General features: G+C 43.1%; 2 protein-coding genes across 3 annotated transcripts; both read right to left on the bottom strand.

Annotated features, from left to right (window-relative positions):
* Nucleotides 1-84: 84 nt before the first annotated feature.
* LOC134195087 (uncharacterized) lies at nucleotides 85-12,041 on the bottom strand. 2 transcript variants are annotated; one of them, XM_062664097.1, is made up of 12 exons: nucleotides 11,723-12,041; nucleotides 4,569-4,873; nucleotides 4,202-4,505; nucleotides 3,557-3,865; nucleotides 2,800-3,236; nucleotides 2,143-2,718; nucleotides 1,485-1,640; nucleotides 1,239-1,421; nucleotides 1,082-1,136; nucleotides 969-1,015; nucleotides 822-909; nucleotides 85-610 (listed from the first exon to the last, which is right to left on the bottom strand). In XM_062664097.1, the coding sequence occupies exons 1-12, from the start codon at nucleotides 11,784-11,786 to the stop codon at nucleotides 339-341; spliced, it is 2,796 nt and encodes a 931-aa protein (XP_062520081.1). In that variant the 5' UTR covers nucleotides 11,787-12,041; the 3' UTR covers nucleotides 85-338. The 2 variants fall into 2 exon arrangements, with proteins under 2 accessions (XP_062520081.1, XP_062520082.1); XM_062664098.1 differs by lacking the exon at nucleotides 11,723-12,041 and adding an exon at nucleotides 5,207-5,491.
* A 770-nt stretch (nucleotides 12,042-12,811) lies between these two features.
* Nucleotides 12,812-15,215, bottom strand: LOC134195009 (uncharacterized). Its single transcript, XM_062664004.1, has 7 exons — nucleotides 15,170-15,215; nucleotides 14,926-15,108; nucleotides 14,399-14,476; nucleotides 14,256-14,340; nucleotides 14,012-14,082; nucleotides 13,854-13,950; nucleotides 12,812-13,438 (listed from the first exon to the last, which is right to left on the bottom strand). Exons 1-7 carry the CDS (start codon nucleotides 15,206-15,208, stop codon nucleotides 13,158-13,160), a joined length of 834 nt encoding a protein of 277 aa, XP_062519988.1. The 5' UTR covers nucleotides 15,209-15,215; the 3' UTR covers nucleotides 12,812-13,157.
* Between the last annotated feature and the right edge of the window lie 6 nt (nucleotides 15,216-15,221).

The raw sequence follows: 15,221 nt of genomic DNA, 5'->3' as shown, positions 1-15,221 counted from the left end.
ATTGTTAGATTATTGATGCTATGCGATAGCAACTGGCTTGAAATGCGTATTGCTATGTTAACCAACAGCGTTATGTCACTGATATTAATTTCTTTTGTTAATATTAACTCACGAAAACCCCACCAAGAATAAGTCTATAGTTTGTTATCTAACACCACACATGCTATCGCTTAATTTCGTGATATACATAATTTGTGACTGTCAGTATGAGCAGCAAACACGCCATATTGCTCTAGAGCATCTATACATGCATGCACACTAACATATAAAGTGTGAGTTGCGAAAGACGAGTAACTATTCATGCTTTGCTTGTTCTAAAATCCCACGCAATTTGTAAGTCACAGGCAATCGAAAATCGACCCGCTAGGAATAACAGCCATGAGTGCATCGAAGAGAACTGCTCTTGTAGCTCCCTGTTTCTTGGCCCATGTTTTGAGTACGTAGTAACCTTGTTCTTTCTGCTGCCCTCTATAATCTGCTTCGATGTTCTCAATTTCGGCTTCTTGCAAATGCAAACATCGAGCAAGACACTTCCAGTTATGACCCAAGTTGTCAGACAACTTTTGAAATATGTTTGCACTGTTGGTTTCATTCATGATTTCATTGGGACCTATATTAGTAAAACAAAAGCTGTAATCAATGATGAGTTGTTAGTCGCCTAAACTATTTGATTCTTCTGCAGTTTTAGACAGTGAGTTGTATAATTTCTTAAGCCACACTCACACACGCACGCGCGCGCGCACGCACGCACGCACGCACGGTTTAAGCGAGCAGATGGCTTGCATGCAGGTAAAGTTATTTAATTAATATGCATGTCTTACCTAAACAATCAAGTGATCGGGGTCGAAGCAGCTCGTCTGGCTTTCTTGCCGGAGATGAAAACAAATCATGAACACTGTCTGAAGATGCCTGCATGTAACAGATTTAAATTTTAAAAAGAATTTTACGCACCAGAGCATAGAATTTACTTGACGTGGTGATATTGAGCCCCGTCCACTCGACAGGTCGCTTTGTACTGTACAATACATGCAATAAGCAATTGAATCAGCTAGAGCTGTACTTGTAACAGCGATTCACTTACGCGAGTTCGAGCTTTCAGCAAGAGAAATACGTGATAACGTACTAGTGTTTGAACGCTAAAATAAGAGTTCTTATTGTCAGTAGGCAACTATTTCACAATGTCAAGTTTTATATTTAACCCTATAGAAGCTGAAATGCTATGTTGTGAACACCCTCACCTGTTGTGGACGGTTGATGATTGCGTCCAGCCTTTTTACTTGATCTGCGGCTGTAACGTCGACAGCCAGTATGGGGTCATCTTCCATTTCTGCCAAATTTTTTGGTAAATTTGCACGAAAAGAAACTTTACAAAGCGTTCCACAGTGTTGTTCAGGCCACAAGAAGCTTAATGGAATCTGGATCTAAATATAAAACAAAACAAATGCAGTTAGTATACATAACTAGAGCGCATTACTTTATAATACTGCAGCTTGGTTGAAAAACTCCGGTATGTCGTCCACTTTGAAGTGACTTGATATCACTTTAACGTTTAGATCGCCCTCTCGAGAAATTAAAATTCTTCGCCGATTTGCGAAATTAAACCTAGGATGTCTTTCAATAGTTTCCATTTTTTTAACTTCCTACAAAAAGATCGAGTTTATGATACCGTATAAGATAAAGTATTAGTGGAAATTAGAGACGTATTGTCGAATTCTATTTTAGCGATTTCAAATATGCTGCACTAAAATTAGAGATTGTCATTTATTATTCTCTATATATAGTCGTTGTTTCAAGCACCTTAATTCTTATTCAAATTCTGAGATCTTGAAAAGTAGAGCCTAAGCCTGCTTTTATCCATGCATGCATGTGTCCCAATAACTGTTCTATTTGTCGATTACTTTGTTGAGCTTTTTTCCGCATTGCCATCTTTACTATTTACCTCTTTACAGGTAGGCCACTACCACTAGAAGGCTTGAATATAATCTGGGCTTGTCTATATATCGTACGGTAAAACTGTTGGCGAATTTCATATCAGCAGCAACTCATAAAATCGCCCATTCGCCAAAATAGATCTATCCACCAATATTTTGTTTTATACGGTATAGAAATAGTAGCAATATGTAGAATAACAGTTATGTTTACTTTGTATATGTCACGACAATCATCGCAAAAATGAAGAACAAAGTCGCAGCTGTTTCCTGACGTAGTCATCTTGGAAAAAAACAGACAATCTAAGACTTTCATTGAACTGGTAGCATTCTCTTTCCGGCATCCACACCAGCTATATTTACAAAAGTGGCTCAATTTTAACGTATTTGTATTAGGGTCGTAATCACAATGACTGTCCCGTTCGATAACTTGACCAGTGTCGCCATCAAAAGAAAGTACAGTCGTCCATCCCTTTCCAGGCTCTTCTCTCATTAAGAACATTGTCCATCCTCGCTGAACTGCGGTAAAAGGAAATTGAATTTCTATCGGCACGTGAAACTGCAGCCCATGAGGTTCAAGCACAAGATCTCCACTAAAGCGAAAGGTCTCCGAGTCTAACGGTGTAATCGGTTCGTTTTTAAATACCGATTGAACTGTTATTTGTTCATATGTTTGACAAGCGCCTGCAGGAACAGAGATTGCAATGCCTCCTGCTCGATATTCGCCTCCTTCTGGACCAATAGTAAACGGAAAAATATTTCCTTCAAATGGATGAACAGTACTTTCCACCTTCAATACAACAAGAATTACTTGTTAAATTGACAACGCTGTACTAAACAAAATTGTTAATTAACTCAGTGAATGAGTTACCGAGTAATTTGATTCACGCATTTCTTCTTGATGGCGCCGTGGTATATTACTTCTTGGCTTCGACACTACACTCCGTTTGCGTGCTAGTTTTTGATAAATAGCAATGGTAACAAATGCTGCTGTAATTGCTGCTAGTATTCCTACAGGTATTGCAACTGTATACAGACTGCTATTGCTGTTCCTAGGAAATTTGTTGTTCACGGCGTATTCGATGTCGTTTTTCGTTGTAACATTGGTAGGTTGATCATACGGCTCACTGCATTCTGGGATTGAGGTTTCAGACGACGGATCTGTTGATTCAAAATGCAAATTAGTTTGAATTACATTAGAATCCTCGTCTCCTGATGTCAGTTCTACCGCCGACCCTGAACCAAAACTGTTGGTAGATGAAGTAGACTTTCTTGCAGCAACAGGGGTAATGGCAGATGTTTGTAATGCTAAATCAGATGTATTCCCTTAATTGGATTACATTTAGAAATGAAAACAATGATAAGCAACATTACAGCAATATGTATATATATATATATATATATATATATATATATATATATATATATTGTGTGTGTGTGTGTGTGTGTGTGTGTGTGTGTGTGTGTGTGTGTGTGTGTGTGTGTGTGTGTGTGTGTGTGTGTGTGTGTGTGTGTGTGTGTGTGTGTGTGTGTGTGTGATGGTAAACCGTGTAACTGTCACACACAAACCAGCAAGCACCACACTACACCACATACATCATTCAAATACCATACAAATCGACACTCACCTGTAATTAGCAAATAAGCTTTCCTTGATTCTAATATTCCATAATCATTTTCTACTTTGCAAGTGTAATAGTCACTTTCTTCTTCACGTTCTACGTTTTTCACTTCCAGCGTGATTATCGACCCCACGTTTGATTCGTAGTATTTAGATACATACTTGTCAAGCTCACTCTGACGCAAATCTAACAGAAATCCGTTTCGTTTCCATGTAATCGAAGGAGTAGGATGACCGTTCACAACACATCGAAACTCGACCGATTCACCAACAGTAACGGTCTTGTTAGAAGGATGCTCCAAGATACTTGATGGATCTAAACAAAACAACACAGATATGACCTATTTAGTGCAAAATCATTCAAAAAGATTGTTTGCTTGTTAGTTAGCTGAATTCAATTAATGTCTGAAAGTTTGACTGTTTGTTCAAATTTTTGGTTATTTGTCATGTTTGATCCAGCCATTATCCAATTGATGCGAGCTGGAAGATTCATACTCTTGCGTAACATGGATTTGTCTTCAAATTTCTTGTCTTTCATTCAGTCTGTCACCTCTAGCACCATCATGCAGTCGACGCACTAATTTGTCTGTGAACTCATGGTCTCGTCTACGCGTGTACTTTGTCTATGTAGATACATCCAAATATCACTTACAAAAGACAACCAGTTGTATATGAGCGACAACGTCCGTCACTACTTCTCTAGCAACCGCTCTGCACTTGTAAATGTCAGCATAATCACGAGAAATCCTTTTAATGATCATCTTGTTAGTACCGTTCCCATTGAAGAGTATTAATGAATCGTTGTATACATCACGTTTGTTAGATTTCCATATAATCGAGTCAAAATTTTTGCCAGGGCAAAGAAGAACAACACGATCTCCTTCAACTGCCGTTGTATTGTACGAAGTAAGCGTTGGAGCAATCATAACCACGACGTAATGAACTCCATAAACAACCTGACAATTAGAAAAAATTAGGGTCAACGCACTCTGTGCAACCAGTTGGACAGACATCCGAACCTGATATTGCTGATTGTCTAGTGCAAATACACGGCACGCGTATATGCCAAACTGATCCATTGTAATATTGAATATAGTGTATGTGAAGCGTGGTAACCGAGTATTATTATTGACATGAGAAACATTTATTATACGTTCCTTGTTGTAACCGTTATCGTAATGCAAAATCTTGAACAGATATACCGCTTCTTCCATAGAATATGCCGCCGAACAGATGATGTCCACGCTAGAGCCTTCCATCACCACTCCATTGTTCACGATCTCACCGTTAGAAAAGACCGTCATATTTACCGATAGACTGTGCTCTGTGACAACAATTTCTACAATTTCTAATAGTAATAAACTACATTCCATAAGTAGCAGTCACACTGTACTATAATTAAAATAAAAATTAATGACAACATTTTAGATATCTATTTAACTTAAACTCGTAAATCTATGCGCATGTGCACTGTCCAACTTTCTAATGGGGTAGTCCGTCAGGAAAACCCAAGTCGAATCTTAAAAATTCTCAAAAAGCCGGACACTATGCAGGTGGTTAGTTTCTAGAACTTAGGTAAGCAATACAGAAACCTGAAAGCAATTTACTAGCCAATCAGCTAACAGTATATCTAGCTAGACAGGAGTTGACACTTTACCTTCGTCGGATCTTCATAGTCTTACATCACCAGGTAACTTCGTCGTCAGCTACCTTCTCCGGGCGAACTTCGCCAGACTTGCCGGAGGGAAAGTCTGGCCCCGGCGCGAGGATCGGAGCCCAAATACGTGCATGCGTGAACCGTACCGTGCTGCAGGAGACGGTCATCAGACCGGGACTCCGAACCTCGGCCTTTCACGTTGGAATACCAAAGGAGATATGGGTGGGAGGGTAAGGGACTACAATATTTTTCTGAACCGCTGACGCTTGCAGTTGCTACAATGACCTCAACACGCCTGCAGTGCCAAGTCTAATTAGCTAAAGTACTTCGCGCGGATAACCCCGCCCTTAGCTACAACGCGCGTTAGCGGTACCGCTAGCGCGCACGACTCAGGGGTGGGGTCAACTCTGTCTAACGTTGTTAAAGGTGCCCGCTCACAATTCACAGCGCACGCGCAGACACACCTACGCAAACTTGAAATTATGCCTTTATGCACACACTTATCCATTTACCAGTTTAAGATAACATGCGGTTGAGCGATTTCTCGATGTTGCACGTGACCCAAAAATGGGTGGAGCACGGAGCGCGCACTAGTGCGATGGCATCCGGACACATCTACCATGTATCAAGTTGTAGAGTAGCTTAGTATAGCAATGTACCAACGCATACATCTAACTTGCAGTTATTGAATTTCTGTAGAAGAAGCACCGCTACCGGCGCATCGTCTGTCGATCGCTACGGGTTTAGGCTATTCCTCAATTCTAGCCAGCTCTTGTAGCTACCATGTAAACATAGATGCACGATCTGCGTTGCCAGCGCGGCGCCGGCGGCGTCTGGCACCTCTCCATGGCTTACTTCACGCTCCGAGTTCAGATGCCATCACGTGATGCTCTGTTTCCCTCCATTTTCGAGTCACGTGCAACTAGAGAACGATCGAGAAAGCGCTTTGTCGTACAACAGCAAGCTATCTCAAGATGATAAATAGTAAATGCGTAGAAGCACTTGTCGTTAGCTTTCCCGAAATGTCAAGTACGGGGAGCAAAACTGCCGTGGCGAACAAGAACGCGATTCACCTTTCTCTTTATACTAGGAATAAAGACTGTATGTCGTAGAAAGTGGTGCACCGTAAGACGTTCTCTTGTTGTGCTTCGTTATGACACAAATCAGGCGCGTAGCTCGTTCGGACTCTAGGGGGGGGGGGCTTGCCAACTCTGAAGCGACCAAACGTGATATGGTGTATTTCATCTACCGAGAATCAAGAGTGCAACCAAACACATTATCATGCGGCATTGGTCTTTCATAAAGCAGGAACTATCAACCGTGTAGGGCACTGGTGGAAGAACTTGTGGACGACCTTAGCCTTATCAATGTCACCGCGGTTGTAGCCATACACATGCAGCAAAGCAAGGCCAGGCAATCGTGTCTCAGTCATTGTCGATCGTAAGTAGGTCTTCAGTCGTCTTAGGGCGCTGATGGACCGTTCGCATCCACAGGCTGTGACAGGCCAGCAGGCAACCAGCTGCAGCAGGCGAGCAATGGCAAGACAAAGAGAATTCTCAGCTAAGGCAATGGCTTGTGTAATCAAAGCCATGATAGTCAGGCTGAAGGTAAACCAAAGAAACAAATCTCTTGCAAGCTGCTTCCGGGTAGGGTAGGTGTACCTAATTGTGGACACTCCCCGGTAATTTGAGTTACGATCGCTGTTTTCTCTGGTAACCTGCACGAAGAGACAGGGAAACATGTCCGATATACGCATCAATGTCTAGGCTTCGTAATGGTACCTGTGCGACTACAATCACACAACGTCAGCTAGCTCACTAGCACAATCTACGGGATAATGTCTGTAAACAGCCTGGACGCCGGGTGTATCCTAATTGTGGACATTTTTTCTCCGTCACAGAAAGCGACTGAGCCTGAGTAACAGCTCGACTAGATACCTGAATGGTTGCCTCACAAGCTGGTATTTTGGGCCGCGAGCAAAACCATGTTCTGTGGTGTATCACCTCTGTGTGAAGTGTCGTTGTGCCTTTCAAATTTTGCAGAAACCAAGTGTTCTGTCTACGATGCAATGCAGGAGACGATCAATCATGTTTAGATGAACGTCTGAACTGTAAACTGTGGTTCTACCATCTTTTTGCGTTGCTGGTGGAGCTGATTATTGATATTAGACAAGGTAGTGTTGACCTTCCACCTATCCTAAGTGAGTCTGTAGGTTTTCATGTTGTATCAGATCTGGTAGCAGTGAAGACAGTCAAATTCTGACTGGGTTATGAATGTCGTTGATATTGACATTCCACCTACTTTGTTCGTTCTCATTTCATATCCTAGTGTAGCCTAGGTATTCCAGACTGCTTTCTGCACGTGATGGGAGGGGAGGGTGGGAGGAGAGAAGAAAGCAGTCTGAGAACAGCTCTACTGTCGAGATATCTTTGCCTTCTCGGTACCCGATTCGGTAAAGTCACTCATTTTATACGTTCTCCCGTTCGTTTGTAGTCGGGTGGTAGAGAACAGCTTCTGGCAATATCCCACGAGCCATCTGGTGCTTGTTACTGTTCCTAATGAACGCGGGTAATTGTCGATTAATGAACACCGCCTATTTCCGAAGTCACTTAAAATATAGCTGTCCCCAGACTGCTTTATTCTCTCCTCCCACTCTCCCCTCCCATCACGTGCAGAAAGCAATCTGGAATACCGAGGTTAATCCTGGTGTGGCCAGATGTAGTAGCAGTGAAAACAGCCAGATTGTCAGTGGATTACTGATGTCTAGATCTAGTACGAGTGAAGATATTCGCGAGTTTACTGGACTGGAATTACACGTTCGCTCCATGCACATAATGCGCTTCTTTAGCACGTTACAGTCAACGTACCTATAGGCTCAAAACTTTACCAAGGTACTCGATAATTGCTTAACTAACGTCAGGGCACTTTCATGATCCAACAAAAGATCGATTCATATACCTCGAATTTGTGGATGTGATGGGAGGAACCTTGTAGGTGCTAACAGTTTCGCAGGTGAATCGTGGTGATACACAACAGAACATGGTTTTGATTGCGGCCCAAAATACCAGCTTGTAAGGTAACCATTCAGGTATCTAGTCCAGCTGTTACTCAGACCCAGTCGCTTTCTGTGGCGGAGAAAAAATGTCCACAATTAGGATACACCCCCGTTTGGGCTGTTCACAGACATTAGCCCGTATATTTTGCTAGTGCGCTAGCAGACGTTGTGCGATTTTAGTCGTACAGGTATTGTTCCAAAGCTTAGACATTGGTGCGTACACCCTCTCTCTCCGTTGCAGGTTACCAGAGAAACAGCGTCTGTAACTCAAATTACCGGGGAGAGTCCACAACTAGGTACACCTACCCTACTGTTCAAGATTCTCTCGCGCTACGCTTTCCTGGTACCCGTATATGACATCAGTAAACAGCTCACCGTAAGCGGTTTCTGAAGCGCCAAATTAGTCATCTAGGACAGGCCAAGGTATCAATTCTAGACGCCTAGGCGGCTTTCCCGTAGCGACACTGCGTTACACCAAGAGTCAAATTTCACTCGTGACGTCACTTAGATCGGGGGGTTGTGCGCAACCTGCAAACCCCGCTGGCTACGCGCCTGCAACTTGAAATTATGGCACACTTTCAAGTTGCGTGGGTGTGCCTGCGCGTGCGCGGTGAATCGTGATCGAGTACCTATAAAAACAACATCATATAGCCCTGATATAGACTAGCTAGTAGACGACCTAATGCAAATGTCAAAGACTATAGAATACCTGTCCTTGCTAGCTTCGTTCCCAGACTGACGTGAGCCTGGCGGTGTCCGGTTCCCGTATAACACTTTCAGCCTTCCGTGTGACGGGACATGGGAGGCTGAAAGTGTTATACGGGAACCGGACACTTCTAGGCTCACGTGAGTCTGTAGCCCTTGCATGGTCCTCTAAAAATTTTAGTATTTGCTTTGTGACTAGAGACAAGGTGAAACACGTGTACATGGAAATGAACACGAGTCCACGTGCGCTACGTGAGAAAAGATTTTCTAGTGTGACCCACGATTGTCATCTACAGCCGACCCATGGCCACCTAGCATAGTTTATCTAGGCCCCTCGTAGCGTCAATCCACGCTTTGAAAACGTTGTGTTTAGATTTACAAGGCGTTGGAAGCAAAGTGGTTCGGCGGTCTAGCCGCTAGCAGAGCCGCTAGAGGGCTCTGGCCGATAGCAGAGCCGTACGTACTATAGACCGGTTACACTCACGTGAGCTAAACTGACCCACCCCACGCGTGGAGGACAGCCGGGACATTTTCGATAAGGTTAGCAAGAGCGACGCCCCTGTTATCGGACACCATCATGGGACAGCCATGCAAGAAGAAAACGAAGTAAGACTGAGCTTTGTTAAAGCCCACAGTACGAAGGATTAGTAAAGACTGTGATTCTAGACGTGGGACTTCCAAGGGCTTGAAACGGTTATGCTAGGACGGTAAACGTGATCCTTCTCTGCGACCCCGTTCATCGGACACCACCATCATTCACCGGACACGACCTCCCCCATGAAAACGCAAAGGCCATTCTGCAACTTCGCACCTGAGATAGGTTTATAGGTAACTAGCTAACACAACAACACTATCACTGTCTCCGTTTTGCTACAGTACAGTACTGTACTCTCCAGGAGAGATAGCGCACGCTCATTGAGTCGAGGTAACGCCCCTTTCGTCAAACAGTCGTTTTTCTTTGCAGCAGCAGTCTGCAGGTAATAATGTCATGAGAGAGAGAGAGAGAGAGAGAGAGAGAGAGAGAGAGAGAGAGAGAGAGAGAGAGAGAGAGAGAGAGAGAGAGAGAGAGAGAGAGAGAGAGAAGAGGAGTTGTAAGGCAATATTGTACGGCCCCCAATTCGTTTGACCTTTATTTGACTCAGCAACGGTTACTAGCGGAAACTGCGGAATTTTCTCTGCTGACAAGCTCACTCTATTGGTATCTACTAGCCCTTCGGTACTGTCTAGTCTTCCCAGCGTAAGAATTTGAACTCCTGAGTGTCTTGCAGCACAACTTCACAGGCTTGATGCACCGGATGTAGCAGAAGATCACGTCATCCTGTTCGAGCTTTGTGGTGAGCACATTCTCCCAACTCGCGCAGGAACAGCCCGCGCTTTTCTTTCAAGGCCCTTAAATTGTTACTTGGCTATGACTAGGACGTGTGCAAGTGTTTCTATCTCAATTTGGTAACTACCTTTGCCTGACCTTGCACCGTCACGAAGTGCAGCACATCATCGTTGGTACAACCAGCTGTGCCGAATGCAGGAACTTTGTTTACTATCAGAGCAGCTAGAACTTCACCCCTGCTTCTCCTAGGTAAAGTTGAATTAGATTACGTCAAGTCCTTGTCAACGCGCGCTACACAGCGATCGACTTTCTTTGCAAAGGGTAAGAACGTTTTAGCACTTCAATCCTGCCCTCTCATCGGTTTCGGTTGACGTCTTCTTTGTTGAACGGCTAGTTCGTTCAAGCGACATCTTTTACACGTCATAGTGGGGCGTGGTTGTAGGAGAAATGACTCAGAATTGCCATCAAGCACTCTAGGCAAATGTTCTGCATTCTTCAGCGTTTCAGACAGCTGAATTTAATCAACTGCAGTTATTTGAAACCTAGAGCTGTTAGAGGTTGGAAGAGGGGCGTGCTTTCCAACGAGCAGCAGAGTCGGTAGAGTTGGCTCTTTCGACTATAGCGGCAGGACTGTAGAAGTTGGAAGAGGGGCGCGCACACGGAGCCTCGTCTGAAAGAGCCCAATCGAACGCTCCCCTAATTAGTCGCTTTTTACTAACACTCCTAGCTTTAAAATAGAAACCTCTGCAATCAAATATCTTAAAATCATCTTCGTACGTCTCAGACTCTGGATCGCAATCGACTTCTTTGCCACAGGAAAAGGCATCGGCGCTATTTTTATCGCTAATGACGTAACATACGCATGCACGCCACGCACACAGCCACAGCCAGCCTTTCAACACGTGAAACACATGCACAATGGCTTAGTGTTACAGACTCTCGATAACCATATCTAGGGATCCATACCCTTATTCGACCACTAGATTTATCTAGATACGCTAGTCTAGATAGGTCGAGGGCTAGCTAGATATAAAAAGTCGTACGGCCATGTGTGGCAGGCCGATGCCGGTCCTACCGACGCCCCGCTGATCATTATCGAGTTCGTCATCGTACACAATATAGCGTATGTCGAAGAAGCCTCGCCAGTCTCTAGGTTACACAAACGAGCGCAGAACGAGATCCTTCGCGTTCGCGTATCAGTGATATGTTCACTGTTCTATCTGTCCCGGCGTGTACTAAATTCAATAGCAAACACTGAACGAAACTACTACAGTACAGTATTCGTCCACCTACCCCTGAAGGAACGCAATTGTTACTAAGACTCTTCAAGCAAAGAACGTGCTACCTACCTAGCTCGACAATAGATTTGAACAAGATGATCACACATGCAAATTATTGAAGGTTAGAGACAGCTCAGACATTGTAATACCTGCGAGTGGTCTTGCCGGCGCTGTGGAAATGACAGCCAAGGTGAGAAAAAGCAAGAATGTCATACTTCAACTCGAACGAAGAACAATAGATACGTGCTGATTAGTCTGATCACGTTCTAATCACGTTTTAGCAAGACTCATGCTATAGTCGTCGGCGTGCATGGTGAGTGCGTTTCATAGAAGTGAAAGTGCATGCCATATTCCACTCTGTGTTAATAATTAATGTTAGTACCATCACGTTCTGTTGTCAAAGCAAACAATCCACTCACGTTCTGCTGTGTGTGAGTGTGTGTGTGTGTGTGTGTGTGTGTGTGTGTGTGTGTGTGTGTGTGTGTGTGTGTGTGTGTGTGTGGTGTGTGTGTGTGTGTGTGGTGTGTGTGTGTGTGTGTGTGTGTGTGTGTGTGTGTGTGTGTGTGTGTGTGAGGGTTTTTAAGTTGCAGTTGGTACCATACGCATGATTACATGCACATTATTACTCCACTTCCCACGGCTGGCCAGAATCAAAAATCAAGTATTCAAAAAAATTGATACTTAAAGTTGTTAATTGGCGGAAGTGATCGATTAATTAACTGAAAACAGCATGTTGCTTTAGTAGAGATTTAAACCACCGCCACTACCTAAAATATAGAAACCTAATCTGTTTATACGGTCATGAAAACCTTCAACATGTGGTCAACAGGCATGTGCAAGTTGAGGAATATCAGCATTTCTACAGGAGCTAATCTATAGCAAACAGTCACTATGGAAAAGCGCAAATTCGCACTAAATAAAATAAACAAGGTGTGAAAATCTTAGATCATTGGCCAAAGTTGGGACTGGGGGCTTACTTAAGCCCTAGGGTAATAATCAAGCGAGTACTGTATACATTTTCTGGTAATGAAAGCTCACGTCAATTGACTATGTACACTAGCCTCGGTTCCAGACGCTTTCCCGTAGGTACTAACTACTACACGTGACAGGTATATGGAGTCAAAAGTACAGTAGTATGTACGGGAAAGCGTCTGGAACTGAGGCTAATATGTACACACAATCAGTACATAGATAATAACCATAGGACATTTACATTTGAAAGATTGCATGGTATCATGAGAAACACCTATCACCAGTTATTCTATAGTAAACTTCCTATACTATATGCAAGTCACTGCAATCTACATTGTTATCAAAGTACTGTACTGGAAACCAATAAAATGTATACAAACTACGCACACTGGACAAAAAGCAATATAAACAATATATTGTCCTATCTACACAACCTGCAATGGTAAGCCCTAGAATATCCATGCACAAATAAAATCCAATAAAATCTCATCATCCCAATTCATAAGAAATAGAACGTTGCTAGCAACTGCAGTCGAACTGATTCAAACAAAAGCACAAACAAATGATTTTAAAAAGGGCATCTAAGTCTACTCAACGTACAACCTTAGTAGACTACTGACCAGCAATCAACCGTTCCATGAGTGCTCCACTAGGATCAACAGCCATGATTGCCTTATACAATGCTGTCCTACTGGCCGTTCCTCGCCTTGTCCACTGGATAGAAACCTGGTAACTTCGTTCTCTTTGACTTGAATTGTCTGCCTCAATGTTTTCAATAGCAGCTGTTGTCAAACCCAAAGATCGTGCAAATAACTTCCACTCATGACCCAAATTTTTGGACAACTCTATGAACAGTTGACTGCTGTTGAACTCGTTCATTTCTTCATTTTGTCCTGGAAACACAACAAACCACTGCCTTAAGCAATTATTCACTAGACTGAAAAACAAACTATAGTACAACTGAACGTAATTCACATATGGCATACGTAGATAAACAAAAGCTAAATAAAACAAACTAGTTTGACTCTCTGCCTACAGAATAGTAACTATCTCAGCAGTCACGTAAGCTGTTGTCTACATATTATACAAATATAGAGCAAGACTAAACCATGCCAAGTTGGATGTAAGGTACTGTAGAAAAAAGGCATATGATTACTGAAGCAATGGTAGCGCGCGTCGGCTAAACGGAAGGCCCTGCGTGTGCTGCTCGCATTGTGCGCGCGAGTCGTTAGAGGCGTGACGGGATGGTATAGCTACAGTGCTCTCTGAAGTTCATGCACAGGTGCATGGTACGCATGCTGAATCTACCTAAAAACGCAAGTGCTTGAGATTCGAGCTTTTCTCTTCTTGATAGGTCAGGCAGAGATGCAGTCCTCCCGTGACTGTAACCGCTGTCAGCAGATGTCTGTGACACATTTGAAAACGATTCACTGGAAAGAGTTTGGTCTTCAATGCACTAGGCTTACTCGACTTGACGATGTTGCGCTCCGTCCGCCGCTCGGTATAGCTATCATAGCCACGTCGCTCTCACGTGCACCTGTACAATTTACCAGGAAATTTGATCATGACTATTTGTCCTAGCACACACACACACACACACACACACACACACACACACACACACACACACACACGCACGCACGCACACACGCACACACGCACGCACGCACGCACACACGCACGGACACACAATGCATATATATGCCGTACTTAGCAAGCCTTGAGCTTGAAACGATTGCAGACTCGATTTACTTGATGTCTGGGATAGAGATGCGGTATCACTGTCAGAAAATCCCTGCATGTAACAAGACAATACTTCTAAAACAATTCAAACAAAAATTCATTAAATTTACTTGACTTGCTGTCATTGAGCCTCGTCCACTGCTTGGTATCGACCAGTCGCTCTGCTGTGAAATCCTGTCTTCCGAAATCTGCAACGATTTAGTTACGTGATTAGAACTAAGCGTTCTGTGAGAACACGAACGACATTTGCAAAGCACACCATGATTTAAACAAGGTGTAAACCTATTACTCGGATAAACCGCATACTTCAAATGATATACGTGAAGAGGCGTAATGAGAGTCAAAGATTTGAAGAGCGCACACTGTACTTACTCTAAAGAATTTCATTTTTTAGTATGTCTGTTTTATTTAACCGTTTGTCTTTCTACTTGTTAATTCCTTTGCAACAACGCTTAATTTCTGTCTACAACTTCTTCAAGGTCTGGCTTATAGCTCTTCCTATGGGCAGAATGGCCAATTCAATTTTCCACCAAAACTCTGTTTACAATATACCTATTTGAATAGTTGTTTTTCACTCTAAATAGAATCTCAGGCTCGCGTCCAAAGCATAGTCAAATATGTAAATGTCGACTCTTACCTGGGGTCCTCGGTCGATGATTGCTTTGAGGGTTACACTTTTATCTGAGGCCGTTACCTTTACCGTCAGTTTAGGATCCCGTTTCAGTGTTGGCAATTTTGCTGCCAGATTTCCGCAAAAATCAACTTTCTTTAGCGTTCCGCAGTATTGCTTAGGAAACAACTCCCTTGAAGAAATGCAGATCTAAATAAAGAAAATGAAAATAATAACCGATGCACTAGTACACTGTAACATAATTAAATACTTCAGAACTGTCTTCAACTTTAAAATCATTTGAAATCATTTGAATGTTTATG

The sequence above is a fragment of the Corticium candelabrum genome, chromosome 19 (genome assembly GCF_963422355.1).
Source record: "Corticium candelabrum chromosome 19, ooCorCand1.1, whole genome shotgun sequence".
NCBI classification, from domain to species: domain Eukaryota; kingdom Metazoa; phylum Porifera; class Homoscleromorpha; order Homosclerophorida; family Plakinidae; genus Corticium; species Corticium candelabrum.
Note: the sequence above shows the minus strand (reverse complement) of the source record. Positions and strands in the feature narration are given on the sequence as shown.

Excerpts from the sequence above, each read along its gene's own strand:
- LOC134195087 (XM_062664097.1), bottom strand. The coding sequence starts at position 11,786 with ATGACATTCTTGCTTTTTCTCACCTTGGCTGTCATTTCCACAGCGCCG. Across the intron at positions 2,719-2,799 it reads TGCGTGAATCAAATTACTCG|GTGGAAAGTACTGTTCATCC; the intron begins GTAACTCATTCA and ends GTTGTATTGAAG. Across the intron at positions 1,422-1,484 it reads AGTTTTTCAACCAAGCTGCA|ATCCAGATTCCATTAAGCTT; the intron begins GTATTATAAAGT and ends TTTTATATTTAG.
- LOC134195009 (XM_062664004.1), bottom strand. The coding sequence starts at position 15,208 with ATGATTTCAAATGATTTTAAAGTTGAAGACAGTTCTGAA. Across the intron at positions 14,477-14,925 it reads TCATCGACCGAGGACCCCAG|ATTTCGGAAGACAGGATTTC; the intron begins GTAAGAGTCGAC and ends AAATCGTTGCAG. Across the intron at positions 13,439-13,853 it reads TCAAGCACTTGCGTTTTTAG|GACAAAATGAAGAAATGAAC; the intron begins GTAGATTCAGCA and ends TTGTGTTTCCAG.